The following is a 16,467-nucleotide window of genomic DNA, read 5'->3' as shown; positions in this document are numbered from 1 at the left end:
ATCAGAAGATGCCTCAAACGTCCCAAGTGGGAGTCCGATTTTCTGACAGGACATGTGTTAGAGGGTGGTACCTCGGTTCATCCACCTTCATATAAAAGGGTGGACCTCTTACACATCGAGTGCAGTCCGCCGCAGTCTCAGTCCGAGGTCATAGTCGCAGTCCGCCGCAAATCCTGAATTCCGCTGCATGTTGCAGTCTGGAATCCGCCGCCGTCTTTACTCTGATTCAAGTTCGAGGTCATTGCTGCAAGTCGACGCTCAAGTCCATATTTTATTCTGCAGTCCGCCGCAAGTTCGAGATTGACAAATCAGTACGCCCCCCCCCCCCCTCTCTTTCTTCAAGTCTGCACCAGTTTCTTGATCCTTTCTGTGGGAAACTACTTCCAGTTCAGCGATACCTACTCTCTTTGATTTCCAATCTAAGAGGAAGTTATTATACCAGGAATTTCGAGTCTCAGCGATCAAGGTACAAGACTCTCTCTCTCCTTTTTTTCTCTCTCTCAGTCCCTTAAAAATCTCCACTCTCGATCTCTATTTCCTTCATTATACTCATTCTACTATAGTATGCTCCATAATGTTACTAATAAATAATGCATTCATAATTTTGAGTCTCTTTTAACCAGCATTACCCTGAATCACCTTTGTCAATATATGTGTGTGCGGGGGGGGGGGGGTAACAGTCTCATAAATTCTCAGAGAATTTATTTCTCGGTAATATTCTCATTCACGTTACCGTTCTCAAAGTAATATAACTGGCTCAGAACCCTACCAGTATCCCGGTCTCGGCTTTTTTAACGTCATTTTTTTTTGTGGTTTCAAGGTTATTAAGAGTCACGTGACTTCCGGTGCAAGTAACTCAGATAGGGTTGTAGCAATGAAACGTTTCATTTTAACATTGAAACTTTCAAATGTTTCACAGTCAAAGTTTCATCGTTTCATGAAACATTGCGGGGAAAGGAGAGAACTTCCATATGCGCATGCGCGTAAATCAGATAAGGTTAGGTACTTGTTACTCTTATCGTATGCCACTTCGCCGCAAGTTTAAACTTATTAAAAAATTTTATTTAGTATTTCTCAATGTTTCTCTGTGTTCCCGCAGTAAAATTGTGATATTGGTGAAAATATTAAAAATTGTTGCTCTGCATACTTCAAAATGACTTAGTCTATTAAATATAACTAATAAATATATTTATTAACTTAATCTAGGAAAATTGGGTTTTTAAAATTCTTAACCATGTAACTGTATTTGCTATAAAACTCAGTTTTGTTGATAAATTTTCAGTATTTAATTTAAGGGAAAATTATCAAAACATATTGCATTAGTCAATTAATTATTTACTCAACGATTACTTGAGAAAATGTGAGTTGATTTTCACTTCTTATTATATGCGGTTTGAATTTTCCCGCCACTGTCTTTGAAACATTGCAATGTTTCACGAGACCTTGAAAGTTTCATGAAATTTTACAACCCTACACTCAGAAAAAGTCTTTGTCTGGGATCACTGGTGGAAAGTTTGAAACGCAGTTTGCATGTTTACGTGTTTTGATCCTGAATCCTATGTTCTAGAATTCCGTATTTTCTTTGAGAATAACAATGAGTAAAAGAAAGGGGACAGGTGATTCTGAAAATCCAAATCACGATCTTTGCGAGTTTTTAACAGGTAAGAATGCCATCTTTCTTTTCTTATTTATTTCACCCTTCAAATTTCTATAGTCGCGACCTAACCTCAAAATAAGCGCGCAGTTTAAAGGATTTGAAGCATTATAATAATATAATCGTTTCTAAATTCATGATTTTTTAAATAATAACTTTGAAAATTTATAATATTGTAAAAAATAAGAGTTTCCTTTTTGGTTCTTTGAGATTTATGTATTTCAATAGTAAACAATTAATCTTTTTGCTTGAAAATTCGACAATTTGGATGAGCTTGTTTTTAATATTTTCAACAAATAATTGAGGATTCAACTATTTTGTGGTAATTTTTTTGTGTGACTTCAGTTGTTTTTGTTCTAAAATGAACATCTTTTTTGGTTGAATATATTTAGGTTTTTTGTTGAAAAAACATATTTTTTTGACGAAAATTTATTTCTTTAGTTGAAACTTTTTTAGTTGTATTCAAATTTTTGTGATTGAAAATTAAAATATTTTTTTGGGTAAAACATTGACTATTACATTTTGCGTTGAGAATTGATCTAAATAATTCGTTTAAAAATTAATCTACTTTGTAGAAAATTCAAAAATTTTGATTACATTTTTTTTTAGATTCTTCATTTTAGTTAAAAATTGGACGATATTCTTGAAAATTATTATTCTTTTGTTCAAATTAATTTTTTAACTAAAAATTCAAGTAAACCATTTTGAATTTAAATTTGAAATAAATAAACGTAAATATTTAATATAGAATTAAAAATTGATTATTTTTAGTTGAAATTTAAACTCTTTAATTAAAAATTCACGTATTCTGTTGAAGATTCGCTTTTTAAAGTATAAAATTAATCTAATTGGTTGAAAATTCAACTTTTTAAATTGAAAATTAAAATGTTTTTCTGGAGGAAATATCAACTATTATATTTTTAATTACCAATTTATTTCATTTGGTTTAAAATTAATTTCCTTGATAGAAAATTGAACGAATTTTCTTGAAAAGTCTTTTTTTGGTTAAATATTCTTCATTTTAGTTGAAAATTTGACAATATTTTTAAAAATTCCTTTTTTTTTGGTTAAAATTAATGTTTTAACTAAAAATTTAAGTATTTAATTTCGATTAAAAAAATAATCCTTTTCCGTTAAAATTATCATTACTTGGTTAAAAATTAATATACATTGTAGAAGAGTCAACATTTTTCTTTAAAATTCTTTTATGAGTTGAAGAATCTTCATTTTAGTTCAAAGTTGGACTAGATTCTTGAAAATTCGTGTTTTTTTAACAGAAATGTAAGTATTTCATTTTGAATCAAAAATTTATTATTTTTAGTTGAAATCTTAAGTATTTGATTTAAAATTCACGTTTTTTGTGAAGGTTTCGCCTTTTGTAGAAGAAAATTAATTTTTTTGGTTGAAAATTCAGCGTTTTTTATTTAAAATTTAAATCTTCTTTCGCTGAAATATCAACTATTACATTTTTTGTTGAAAATTTATATCTCTTGGTTAAAAATTAATCTACATTGTAGAAAATTCAAGTTTTTTTTAAGTCATTTTTTTTTTTAGTTGAAGATTCTACATTTTATTTCAAAATTGGACTATATTTTTGAAAATAAGTTGTTTTTTTGTTAGGTAAAAGAAATTTTTTAACTATAAAATTAATTATGCCATTTCGAATTGAAAATTTATCCTTTCAGTTGAAATTTCAATTATTTTCTTTAAAATTGACGTATTTTGTTCAACAAGATTCGACTTTTATAGTAAAAAATTATTCTTCTTGATTGAAAAATAAACTATTTTTTATTGAAAATTAAAATCTTTTTTTTTTTGGTGAAATATCTACATTTCCGTTAAAAATTGGAATATATGATTGAAAATTCGTTTTTTTCGGTTATAATGATTTTTTTTACACTAAAAATTAAAGTATTCCATTTTTAGTTGAAATTCTAACTATTTGGTTAAAAATTCACGCATTCTCTTAAAGTTTTGCTTTTTATGGTAAAAAAATAAATTTTCTTGGTTCAAAATTCAACCTTTCTTATTGAAAATTAAATTTTTTTTTCTGAAGGAATTATCAAATGTTATATTTTTCATTGAGATTTCATCTCTTTCGTTTAATAATTAATTTTCTTTGTAAAATATTCATGAAATTTTCTTGAAAAGTGTTTTTTGGTCGAAGATTCTTTATTTTATTTGAAAATTTGACCATATTCTTGAAAATTAGTTTTTTGTTGGAAAGTAACCTATTTGTTTAAAAATTCACGCAACTCGTTGAAAATTCGTCTTTTTCGGTAGAAATTTAATATTTTTATTTGAAAAAACAACTATTTAGTTCAAAATTTATCTATTTTATTGAAAATTTATCTACAGTGTAGAAAATTTAAGAATTTTTGAAAAAAGAAGTTATATTTTGGTTGAAGATTCTTCGTTTAAGTTGAATAAAATTCGTTTTTTGTTGGTTAAAATTAATTTTTGAACCAAAAGTTTAAGTATTCCATTTTGAGTTGAAAATTGATCCTTTTTAATTGATATTTGAACTATTTAATCAAAAATTCACGTATTTTGTTGAAGATTCGCTTTTTATAGTATAAAATTAATCTTTTTGATGGCAAATTCAACTTTTCTAAATTTAAAATTGAACTCTTTTTCTGTGGAAAATATCAACTATTACACTTTTCATTGCGAATTTATATTCTTTGGTTGAAAATTAATTTCCTTTTTATAAAATTCAACCAATTTTCTTGAAATGTTTTTTTTTGTTCAGTTTAAAATTGGACTATATTGCTGAAAATTATTTTTTGTCAGGTAAAATTATTTTTTTAACTAAAAATTTAAGTATTCTATTTTGAGTGGGAAATTTGATTCTTTTTATTTTAATTTTTAATTTTTTGTTATAAAATTCACGTATTTTGTTGAATTTTTCCTTTTATAGCAGAAAATTAATCTAATTGGTTGAAAATTCAACTTTTTTTTATTGAAAATTTAAATGCTTTTTCTAAAGGAAATATATCAACTAATACATTTTTCATTGCAAATTCATTTTATTCGGTTAAAAATTAATTTCCTTTGTACAAAATTTCACAAATTTTCTAAAAAAAAATCTTTTTTTTATTGAACATTATTCATTTTGAGATAAAAATTAATTCTTTTTAGTTGAGATTTTAATTTTTTGTTGTAAGTTCACGTATTTTGTTGAAGATTCGCTTTTTATAGTAGAAAAATAATTACTTTTTTTGAAAATTCAACCAATTTTCTTAAAAAGTTTTTCTATTTTTTTATTTGAAGATTCTTCATTTTAGTTGAAAATTGGATTACATTGTTAAAAGTTCATTTTTTGTTGTTTCAAATACACTTTTTAACTAAAAATATAAATATTCCATTCCCAGTTAAAATTTAACCAATTTTCTTAAAAAGTTTTTTTTTTTTAAGATTCTTCAGTTCAGTTGAAAATTGGATTACGTTATTGAAAATTAATTTTTTTTTTGGGTAAAATTAGTTTTTTAACTAGAAACTTAATTAATACATTCTGAGTTAAAAAGTAATCCTTTTTATTTGACATTTCGAACTCCTTTTCAGAAATTTGCAGAAAAATCAAACAAATTGTCTTAAAAAGTTTTGTTTTTTTTTCTGTTGAAGATTCTTAATTTTATTCAAAAGTTGGTCTATATTCTTGAAAATTCGTTTTTTTTGGTAAAATTAATTTTTTAACAGAAATGTAAGTATTTCATTTTGAATTATAAATTGATTATTTTTAGTTGAAATTTTAAGTATTTGATTTAAAATTCACGTTTTTATGTTGAAAATTCATATCTCTTGTTTAAAAATTAATCTGCATTGTAGAAATGCCACAGTTTTTTTACAAGTTATTTTCTTGGTTGAAGGTTCTTCGTTTTGGTTGAAAATTGGAATATATAATCGAAAATTCGTTTTTTGTTGGTTAAAATTGGTTTTGTAACTAAAAAATTTAAGTATATAATTTAGAGTTGAAAATTGATCCTTTTTAGTTGAAATTTGAACTATTTAATTAAAAATTTACGTATTTTGTTGAACATTCACTTTTTATAGTATAAAATGAATCTTTGGTGGCAAATTCAACTTTTTTTATTCAAACTTAAAATGTTTTTATCCCGAATTTATTTATTTTGGTTTAAAATTAATTTCGTTTGTAGAAAATTGAACGAATTTTCTTAAAAAGCCTTTTTTGGTTAAAGCTTCTTCATTTTATTTTGAAAATTGGACTATATTCTTGAAAATTCGTTTTTTTTTTAATTAATTTTTTAATTAGAATTTTAATTATTCCATTTTGACTTGAAAAATAATCCTTTTTAGTTGAAAATTCACGTATTTTGTTCAAGATTCGCCTTTTTGTAGTAGATAATTAATCTGCTTGGTTAAAAATTCAAATTTTTTTAAATAAAAAAAAAATATATTTTTCCCGGTGAAAAAAATGTCCTCATAAGTCTTTTTTTGCTTGAAATTTCAATTTTTTGGTTAAAAATTCACGTATTTTGTTGAAGTATTGCCTATTATAGAAGAAAAATAATCTTCTTGGTTGAAAATTAAACCGAATTCATTTCATTCAGTTACGAACTAATTTCCTTTGTAGAAAATTCAAAAAATTTCTTAAAAATTCTTTTTTTTGTTTCAAGATTCTTCATTTTAGTAGAAGATTTAACTATATTGTTAAAAATTCGTTTTTCGTTGGTTAAAATTAATTTTTTAATCAAAGTTTAAGTATTCCACTTTGAGCTGAAAAATGATACTTTTTAGTTTAAATTTGATGAACTTTTTATTTCAAAATTCACGTATTTTTTTAAGATTCGCTTTTAATAGTATAATATTAATCTTCTTGTTTGAAAGTTCAACTTTTTTTATTTAAAATAAAAACCTTCTTTTGGGCGAAATATCAACTATTACATTTTTCTTTGAAAAGTCATATCTCTCGGTTAAAAATTATTCTGCATTGTAAAAAATTTAACAATTTAAAGAAAATTTTTTTTAAAGATTCTTTGAGGTGAAAATTAGAATATATTTCGGAAAATTCGTTTTTTGTTTAATTTTTCAACCAAAAATTAAAGTATTCCATTTTTAATTCAAAATTGATACTTTTTAGTTGAATTTTGATGAACTATTTAATTCAACATCCACGTAATTTGTTGAAGATTTGTCTTTTCTAGTATAAAATTAATCTTCTTGGTTGAAAATTCAACTTTTTTATATTAAAAATTAAAAATTTGTTTAGTTTGAGAATTTCTCATTTTAATTGGAAAGTGGACCATATTGTTGAAAATTTGTTTTTTTGTTGTAAAAATTGATTTTTCAACTAAAAATTTAAGTATTCAATTTTTAGTTGAAAAATAATCCTTTTCAGTTAAAATTTCAACTATTTGGTTTGAAATTCACGTATTTTGTTGAAGATTCTTCTATCGTAGAAAATTAATAATCTCTGTTAAAAATTCAACTTTTTTTATAATAATCGAAAAATCTTTCGTGGTTTAAAATTTAACTCTTTTGGTGAAAATTCTTGATTTTGGTTGGAAAATTCATCTTATTGTTTTCGACAATTAGGTGAGGCTTCAACTTTTTTAAAAATATTTTTTATGTGAGTTCAACTGTTTTTAATTAAAAATTAAAATCTTTTTTGGTTGAAATATTAATTTTACAGTTTTCGTTGAGAAATCATATTTTTTGTTACAAATTCAACTAATCAAACATTTTTTTTTTTAATTGTTCTTTTTTATTTGCGAATTCAACTATTTTATAAAAATTCACGTATTTTTTTTAGTTTCGCCTTTTATAGTAAAAAATTATTTTTCCTGATTGAAAATTCAACTTTTTTTTTATTGAAAAGTAAAATCTTTGTTGGTTGACATATCAACTAATACATTTTTTATTGAGTATTCATACTTTTTTTGAAAATTCAAACAATTTTCTAAAAAAGTTTTTTTTTCATTTTGAAGATTCTTCAGTTTAGTTCAAAAATGGACTACATTGTTGAAAATTTCTTTTTTTGTTGGGTTAAATTAATTTTTTAACGCCTTTTATATAATAAAATTAATCTTCTTGTTGAAAATTCAACTTTTTTTATGAAAAATTAAAATATTTTTTCTGGGGGAAATATCAACTATTATATTTTTCTTTGACAATTAATTCTATTTTTTTTAATTCAGGATTTTGGTTTAAAAATTCATCTCAATGGTGTCAACAAATAATTGAGGATTCAAATATTTTGCAGTAAACTTATTTTTTTGTTATTTTAAATGTTTTTAATTTGAAATTTTAATCTTTTTTGATTGAAATAAGAACTGGACATTTTTCGTCGAGAAATCATATTTTTTGTGAAAAATATAAGAAATAAGTTGAAAGTTAAACTATTTCGTTAAAAATCCAATTTTTGTTGAATCATCGGTTTGATTTAAATTTAATTTCGCATGAAAAAATTGAACTATTTTCCTTTATTTTTTTTTTTTTTTGAAAATTGATATTTTTTAGTTTGAAATTTTACTACTTGGTTCAAAATTCACGTATTTTGTTAAAGTTTCGTATTTTATAGTAAAAAATAAAACTTCTTGGTTGAAAATTCAACTTTTTAAAAATTTTAAATAAAAATATTTTCCGGGTGAAATATTAACTTATTACGTTTTTCGTTAAAAATTAATTTTATACGGTTAAAAATTAATTTCAACTATTTGGTTAAAAATTCACGTAATTTATTGAAGTTTCGCCTTTTATAGCAGAAAATTAATCTTCATTAATCTTCATGAAGATTCTTCATTTTATTTGAAAATTTGACTATATTTTTTAAAAATCGTGATTTTTGTTTAAAAATTTATCTGATTGTTTTCAAAAAATAGTTGAGTACTTAACTATTTCAAAGCAAATTAATTTTTTCTGTTAGTTTCACTTTTTAATTCAAAATTTCAATCTTTTTTGTTTGCAATATCAACTTGAAATTGTTCGTTGAGAAATAATATTTTTTTGTTAAATTTCAACTACTTAATTGAAAATTAAACCACTTTGTTGAAAATCAATTTTTTTTTCATCAATTTGATTAAAATTTAATTTCACACGAATGAAAATCTAACTATTCCTATTTTTGGCGACAAATTAATCTTTTTTTAGTTGGAAATTCACCTATTTGTTTAAAAATTCAGTCTTTTTCGGTAGAAATTTATCATTTTTATTTGAAAAAACAACTGTTTAATTCAAAAATTATATATTTTATTGAAAACGCAATATATTTGGTAATATGAATAATAAATTAATAAAATAATAGGTATAAATATTCCATTCTCTACTTGTAGAACTTGCGGATTACGAACGAAACGTAAGCAAAAATATTTATAAATATAATGCTTATCGAAAAGCAGCCAGCACTCTCAGCAAATTACCTGAACGAGTAAAAAGTGGAGCTGAGGCAAAAAAACTCCCAGGAATTGGTGAGAAAATTGCTAAAAAATTGGATGAGTTTTTAAAAACTGGGAAATTGCAGAAACTCGAGGAAGTATGTTCTTTTACCTCTTTTTCAGTCAAAAAAAAAGAAAATAGTTTCGTAATTTTAATTGAATTTATTTAAATAAATATAAATATAATAGATAAAATAAAACATTTAATAAAATTTTCTCTTAAAATATGAATGCTTTTCAACTCCGCTGGGATTCGAGCCCAGGTGTTGGGTTCGAATCCCAGCGGAGTGAAAAGGCGTTCATTTTTTTTTTCACATAAAATTTTGTGTTTTTAGATTAAAAAGGATGAAGGAAACGTTGTTATTTCTCAACTCGCAAGAATTTCCGGAATTGGTCCATCAAAAGCCAAAGAACTCTTCGATTCTGGAATAAAAACTTTGGATGATTTACGGAAACATCCAGACAAACTGACACATCATCAGAAGCTTGGTTTGAAGTAAGGAACAAATTTAATTAAATTTTAATTCAATACCTAGTTATTTTTAGTATTTCAGATACGAATTTTCAAATTTATTAATTAATTTTAAACAAAAAATAATTTTTTCTACTATAAAATATGGCTTTTCAACAAAATAATTAAATTTTTAAGATCAGAGTTGAATTTTCAACTTAAAAACAAAAAGAGGAATTTTCAACAAATGAAGATTTTTGACTCAAGAAAAAAATGAAAGTTTATCTAATTTGTTGAACCATCAAGCCAAAAGAGGAATTTCCTCTATAAAATATGACTTTTTAGCAAAAAATTAATTTTCGACGATACCGATGCATTTTTATTCAACAAAAATTAAATTTTAAACTATGAAAATTATATTTTTCACAAAAACAGGAGAATTTTTGACTAAAAAGTTCAATATTTAGAAAATGGAAGTTATATTTTGAGTTGAAAATTAGTTTTAAGCAAAAAATAAGACTTCCACTAAACGATTAAATTTTCAATTTTTCCTAGCCTTTAATAAAAATTTTTTTAACAATGTATTTTATCTTTTAACCAATTAGTTGAATTTTCAACTAAATAATGACTTCAACTAAAAATATAAATTAAGAAAAAACTAATTTCTACTAAACCGGATGAATTAAAAAAAAAAATAGTTTTATTTTCATCCAAAAAAAATTCAATTGACTTTTGAAGATTATATATGAATTATTTAACAAAGAATAAGTTTCTAAGAAAAAAATTCAATTTTCAATCCAAAAAGACAACTTTTTTTTAAAGGATGAATTTTTAACAAAATAGTGGAATTTTCGACCAAATAGTTTCATTTTGTACCAAAAAAAAGATGAAATATCCCTTAAAACAGATGAATTTTTATTTAGAAACAAATTCTAAAAAAATAGTTGAATTTTCATCCAAAAATAGAAGTTTCTACGAAAAAAATTTATTTTTGAATCCAAAAAGACAACTTTTTTCAAACAAAAAGGATGAGTTTTTAACAAAATAGTTCAATTATCTACCATATGGTTTCATTTTTATCCAAGAAATATGAAAATTGTACTGAAACAGATAAATTTTTAATAAAAAATAACAACTTTTTTTTAAGTTGAACCATCATCCAGAAAAGATTTTAGTTAATATATAAATTTTAAACAAGAAGTAAATGTTCCACGAGATAGTTGAATTTTCAAAAAACAGTCAAATTTTGTGCCAAAAAGTGTGAGTTTTTAATAACATTAATAGATTTTTAACCAAACACTTGGATTTTTATTTAAGAATGAAGAAATTTCTCTTAAGGCAGATAAATTTTTATTTAAAAAAACCTAATTTGATTTTTATTCATAAAATATTTCAGATCTCTTTTCAACAACAAAATATTAAATTGAAACCAAAAAATAAATTTTCTCCGAATTAGTTAAATTTTCAACAAAACAGTAGAATTTCCAACCAAAGAATACGATTTTTTAACCAAATACTTAGATTTTGAATCAAATAGTTACATTTTCATTTGAGAAAGATGTAATTTCAGATAAAACAGTCGAATTTAAACTTTAAGTTAATTTTCTGTTAGTCAAATTTGTAACCAAAAAGTGTGACTTTTGAACAGGATTTTAAAATATTTAACTAAACAGTTTCATTTTTGTCCAATAAAAATGAAAAATTCAGTAAAACAGATGATTTTTTAAATCAACAAGACAAAATTAAAAAAAAAAAGAGTTGAATATTTATACTGAAATATTTCAATTGACTTTTTAACACAAAAATACGAATTTTAAGCAATAAGTTAATTTTTTGGGAAATTGTTGAAATTTTTCAATAAAACAATTTGCATTTTTCATCCAAAAAAGATTTTAAAATATGATTTTTAACAAAAGTTTAATTTTCTGCGAAATGAGTTGAATTTTTAAGTTAGAAAAACGAAGTTTCAACAAAACAGTTAAATTAGCAACCAAAAAGGATGCCTTTTCAAGAAAATTGTTAAATTTTAAACTAAAAATGTAATAGTTATATTTTCAATTAAAAAAATTAATTATTAATCCAAAATACCAATTTTCGTTTGAATTAAAAATGGAATTCTCATATTTCCAGTAAAAAAATTAATTTCTAGCCAAAAAAAGATGAATTCTCAACAAAATATTAAAAATTTTAACCAAAGAAATTAATTGTCAACCAAAAGCATAAATGATTCATGAAATACGTCAATTTTCAACAAAATCGTTAAGTTTTTTATCAAAGAAATAAATTTTTAAAGAAATAGTTCCATTTTTGACCATAAATATTATTTTTAATAAAAAGAACAATTTTCAACCAAAAATGAAGTAGTTATAGTTTTTGATAAACAAATTAATTTTTACTTGAAAAAAAACGAATTTTTGTTTTAACCCAAAACAGAATATTTATATTTTCAGTTTAAAAAAAAATTAATTTTCAGCAAAAAAATTCAATTTGTAAACATAGAAATTAGCTGTTAATAAATACTTAAACTTTCGATTTAAAAAATCAATTTTTAATCTAAAATGGAAGATTTATATTTTCAGTTAAAAAAATTAATCTTTACCCGAAAAAAAACGAATATTTTTTTCAAACAAAAACGTAATAGTTATATTTTCATTAAAAAAAAAGCTTTTAACAGACAACAAAAAAACGAATACAAAAATTTTTTAACCGAAAATGGAAGAGTTATATTTACAGTTTAAAAGATTTATTTTCAACAAAAAAATTTCAACTACAAAAACAAATTTGCAAAAAAAAAATAGTTTAATTTTCAACCAAAGAAATGAATTTTCAAACTAAAAGACGATTTTTAAACAAAATACATGAATTTTGAACGACGTTGTCAAATTTTTAATCAAAGAAATCTTTTTGAATTATAATGATGAATTTTCAATTAAAAAAAAAATTTAACCAAATAGTTGAATTTTCGACCAAAAAGGTGAATTTTCAACTATAAATACTAATTTTCTACCAAAAAGGACGAACTTTCAACAAAAAATATAATTTTTAACTAAAAAATGAAAATTTTTAACCATAAATGAAGTAGTTATATTTTCAGTTTAGAAAAAATTAATTTTTACCCGAAAAACAATGAATATTTTTTTAAAATAAAAAACGGAATAGTTATATTTTCAGCTTAAAAAAATACCCTTTAACAAACAAAAATAAATTTGCAAAAAAAAAATAGTTTAATTTTTAACCAAAGAAATAAATTTTCAAACAAAAAGATGATTTTTCAACAAAATTATTTACATTTTTAACGAATTTATTAAATTTGTAATCACAGAAATCAATTTTGAACCATAATGATAAATTTTTAATTAAAAAAAAAACTAATTTCTAACCAAATAGTTAAATTATCGTCCAAAAAGTTGTAGTAGTTGTATTTACAGATAAAAAAATTAATTTTTACCAGAAAAAAAGGAATATTAAAAAAAAAAAAAAGTAATAGCTATATTTTCAGTTTAAAGAGAGAAAAAAGCCTTTTAACAGACAAAAAAAATGAATTAGATCAATTTTGAACTGAAAATAGAAGATTTATATTTACAGTTTAAAAGATTTATTTTTATTAATAAAAAACAAAATTTCAACCACAAAAACAAATTTTCAAAAAAAAAGTTTAATTTTCAACCAAAGAAATAAATTTGCAAACAAAAAGATGGGTTTTCAACAAAATTATATACATTTTTAACGAATTTATTAAATTTTAATCACAGAAATAAATTTTGAACTATAATGATGAATTTTCAATTTAAAAAAAAAATAATTTTTAACCACATGTTCAAATTATCGTCCAAAAAAAATTGAATTTGTAACTATAATGATTAATTTTCAATTTAAAAAAAAACTAATTTTTAACCAAATATTTAAATTGTCCAAAAAAAATTGAATTTTGAACTGTAATGATGAATTTTCAATTTAAAAAAAAAAACGAATTTTTAACCAATATTTAAATTATCGTCCAAAAAAAAATTGAATTTTGTGGGACGACTGAAAAATCCCGAAAAATAAAATTCCCGACACAGTAACATTCCCAAATTAGAAAATTCCCGAATAATCAAATTCACGAATAGTAAAATTGCGGAAAAATAAAAATACCGATTCGGAAAATTCCCAAATAATAAAATACACGAATAATAAAATTACCGAAAAATAAAAATACGAATTGGAAAATTGCCGAAAAATAAAATTCGCCAATAATAAAATTTCCCAAAAATAAAAATACTGAATCGGAAAATTCCCGAATAATAAAATATCAGAATTATAAAATTCCCGAATTGGAATATTCCCGTATAATAAAATTTACGACAGTTTATAATATTGCCGAATTGGAAAATTCCCGAATATTAAAGTTCCCGACCGAAAATTGCCGATTTGTAAAATATCCAAATTGGAAAATTCCCGAATTTTAACAATTAGAATTTTTTATGAATATATTTTATTGAACACAAATACAACAATAAGATATTAGTTTCAAAAATTATTTTTAACATTTAAAATTTCCAAGCTTAGTTTTTGAATTAAAAATAGCAATAATTTTAAATACAATAATTCTAGATAACGCATGTTTTTTTAATGTATATAAATTTATATTTCTAGTTTGTTTGAAAAACCTTACAAGGTACATAGAGAATTTAACGAGAATTTTGTTTCAAGCGCACGTTCTCAAAAATAAGGAACGCTATACCAAAATTTAATTCTACATTGAAAGAAAAAATAATAACTCACATCTTGACGCTTTTTTTTTGAAAATGTGCATAGAATTTGAAAAAAAAATACAAAAAGCGTTAGCAAAAATTAAATTTTAAAATATATATATTTAATTATTTATTTCAAATTTTAAAATTACATTTTTGCGAAAGATTTTTGTATTTTTTTTATTTATAAATATTATTCACATTTCAAGAAAAGCGTAAAAACGTAAGCAATAATTTTTTCTTTGAAAATTCGAAAATTTTATTAATCGGGAATTTTCCAATTCGGTACTTTTTTCGGTAATTTTATTATTCGTGTATTTTATTATTTGGGAATTTTCCAAATCGGTATTTTTATTTTTCGGCAATTTTATTATTCGCGAATTTGATTAATCGAGAATTTTCTAATTTAGGAATTTCACAGTGTCGAAAATTTTATTTTTCGGGATTTTTCAGTCGTCCCGAATTTTGTACTATAATGATGAATTTTCAATTTAAAAAAAAACGAATTTTTAACCAAAAAGGACGAATTTTCAACAAATGTATATAATTTTTAACTGAAAAAGACAAATTTTTAATAAAAAAAGAACTAGTATTTTCAGATAAAAAAATTAATTTTTCACCCGAAAAAACGAATATTTGTTTTAAACAAAAAATGGAATTAAAACGGAATTTAAAAAAATAGTTGAATTTTCAACCGATTTTTTTACCAAATAGTTGAATTTTTGAAAGAAAAAATGAATCTCGAACCGTGAAGATGAATTTTTTCCTAAAAAGGACGAGAGAGAAAAATATAAATTGACATTACAGGTATTTCGAGGACTTCGAGAAAAAAATACCACGCAAGGAAATCGAAGAAATCGAAAAAATTTTGAAGGAATCAATTAACGAACTTGATGAGAAATATGTGATAACAATTTGCGGAAGTTACAGGCGCGGAAAAGAAGAAAGTGGTGATATCGACGTTTTGATAACTCATCCAAATTATACTTCCGGCAAAGATTCCAAAAAGCAGTCTCAATTTTTAAAATCTGTTGTTCAATGCCTCGAAAAAAGGAAATTAATCACGGATACGATTTCTCTCGGCGGGACGAAATTTATGGTAATTAAACCAATTTTAAATAAAACGGATTAAATGAAATTAAACTCTAATAAATAATTAATGTAGGGTGTTTGTAGATTGCCGAGTGATAAAAAAGGGCCGTTCAGAAGGTTGGATATAAGATTGGCAACTTTTGATCAATATTATTGCGCCGTTCTCTATTTCACCGGAAGTGATATTTTCAACAAAGAAATGAGAGCCCATGCTCTCGATAAGAAGTACACTCTCAATGAGTATACTTTAAAGCGCCTCACACCGGAAGGTAAGGTACAATCAGATTAATTTTTAAAGCCAAAAATTCAATTTCTTATCAACAAAGGGTGATTTTATATTTCAAAAAGTTGTTTTTTTAAACAAAATACGTTAATTTACAACGAAATAAATGCATTTTTAATTTAAAAAGATAAATTTTCAGACAAATTATTCATTTTTGAACTGCAAGAGGTCCATTTTCGACTCTAAAGTTGAGGAACGGTTAAATTTTTAGTTGAAAAAATTAACCTTTGATTGAAAAATTGAAATTTTTACCAAAAAGATAAATTTTTAACTAAAAAATTAATTTTCTGCAAGGAAAAAATTAATTTTCAACAAATTATATCAATTTTTTAAAAATAGTTTAATTTTTAAATAAAAAATGTCAATTATCAACGAAATATTTGAATTTTCATTTAATAAAAAATAATTGTTATACAAGGAGATTCACTTTTAAAGAAAAAATCTTTTTTTTTTAGTATTTCTTTTTAGATACGTCAATTTACAACGAAATAAATTAATTTTTTACCAAAAAAATTCATTTTCAACTATACAGATTAATTTTATACGAAAATAAAAATTATTTTTTCACAAATTACATACATTTTTGAAAATATAGTTTCATTTTTAAATAAAAAATGTGAATAACAAACAAATTAATTTTCTACAAAATAGTTTATTTTTCAACCAATTACATTTATTTCTAACCGAAAAGATGAATTTTCAACAATAATTTTTAAACAAGGAGATTAAATTTTCAAGAAAAACAATTATTTTCTACCAAAAATGTAAGGTTTTTTTTAAAAACAAAATACGTGAATTTTAAACGAAATAATTGAATTTTTAATTAAAAAAGACAAATTTAAATACAAATTCTAAATTTT

General features: G+C 23.0%; 1 protein-coding gene across 1 annotated transcript in view; it reads left to right on the top strand.

Moving 5' to 3' along the window:
* The first annotated feature begins 347 nt into the window (after window positions 1-347).
* Window positions 348-16,467, top strand: part of LOC117177981 (DNA polymerase beta-like) — a 21,284-nt gene continuing 5,164 nt past the window's right edge. Inside the window, exons 1-6 of the mRNA XM_033369138.1 lie at window positions 348-466; window positions 1,568-1,661; window positions 8,947-9,146; window positions 9,384-9,544; window positions 15,040-15,331; window positions 15,398-15,593. Of these exons, the coding sequence (XP_033225029.1) occupies window positions 1,595-1,661; window positions 8,947-9,146; window positions 9,384-9,544; window positions 15,040-15,331; window positions 15,398-15,593 (916 nt within the window). The 5' untranslated portion in view covers window positions 348-466; window positions 1,568-1,594. The remainder of the gene's footprint in view (window positions 467-1,567; window positions 1,662-8,946; window positions 9,147-9,383; window positions 9,545-15,039; window positions 15,332-15,397; window positions 15,594-16,467) is intronic.

The sequence above is a fragment of the Belonocnema kinseyi genome, chromosome 8 (assembly GCF_010883055.1).
Source record: "Belonocnema kinseyi isolate 2016_QV_RU_SX_M_011 chromosome 8, B_treatae_v1, whole genome shotgun sequence".
Classification (NCBI taxonomy): Eukaryota; Metazoa; Arthropoda; class Insecta; order Hymenoptera; family Cynipidae; genus Belonocnema; species Belonocnema kinseyi.
This window is presented reverse-complemented; position numbering and strand designations above follow the sequence as displayed.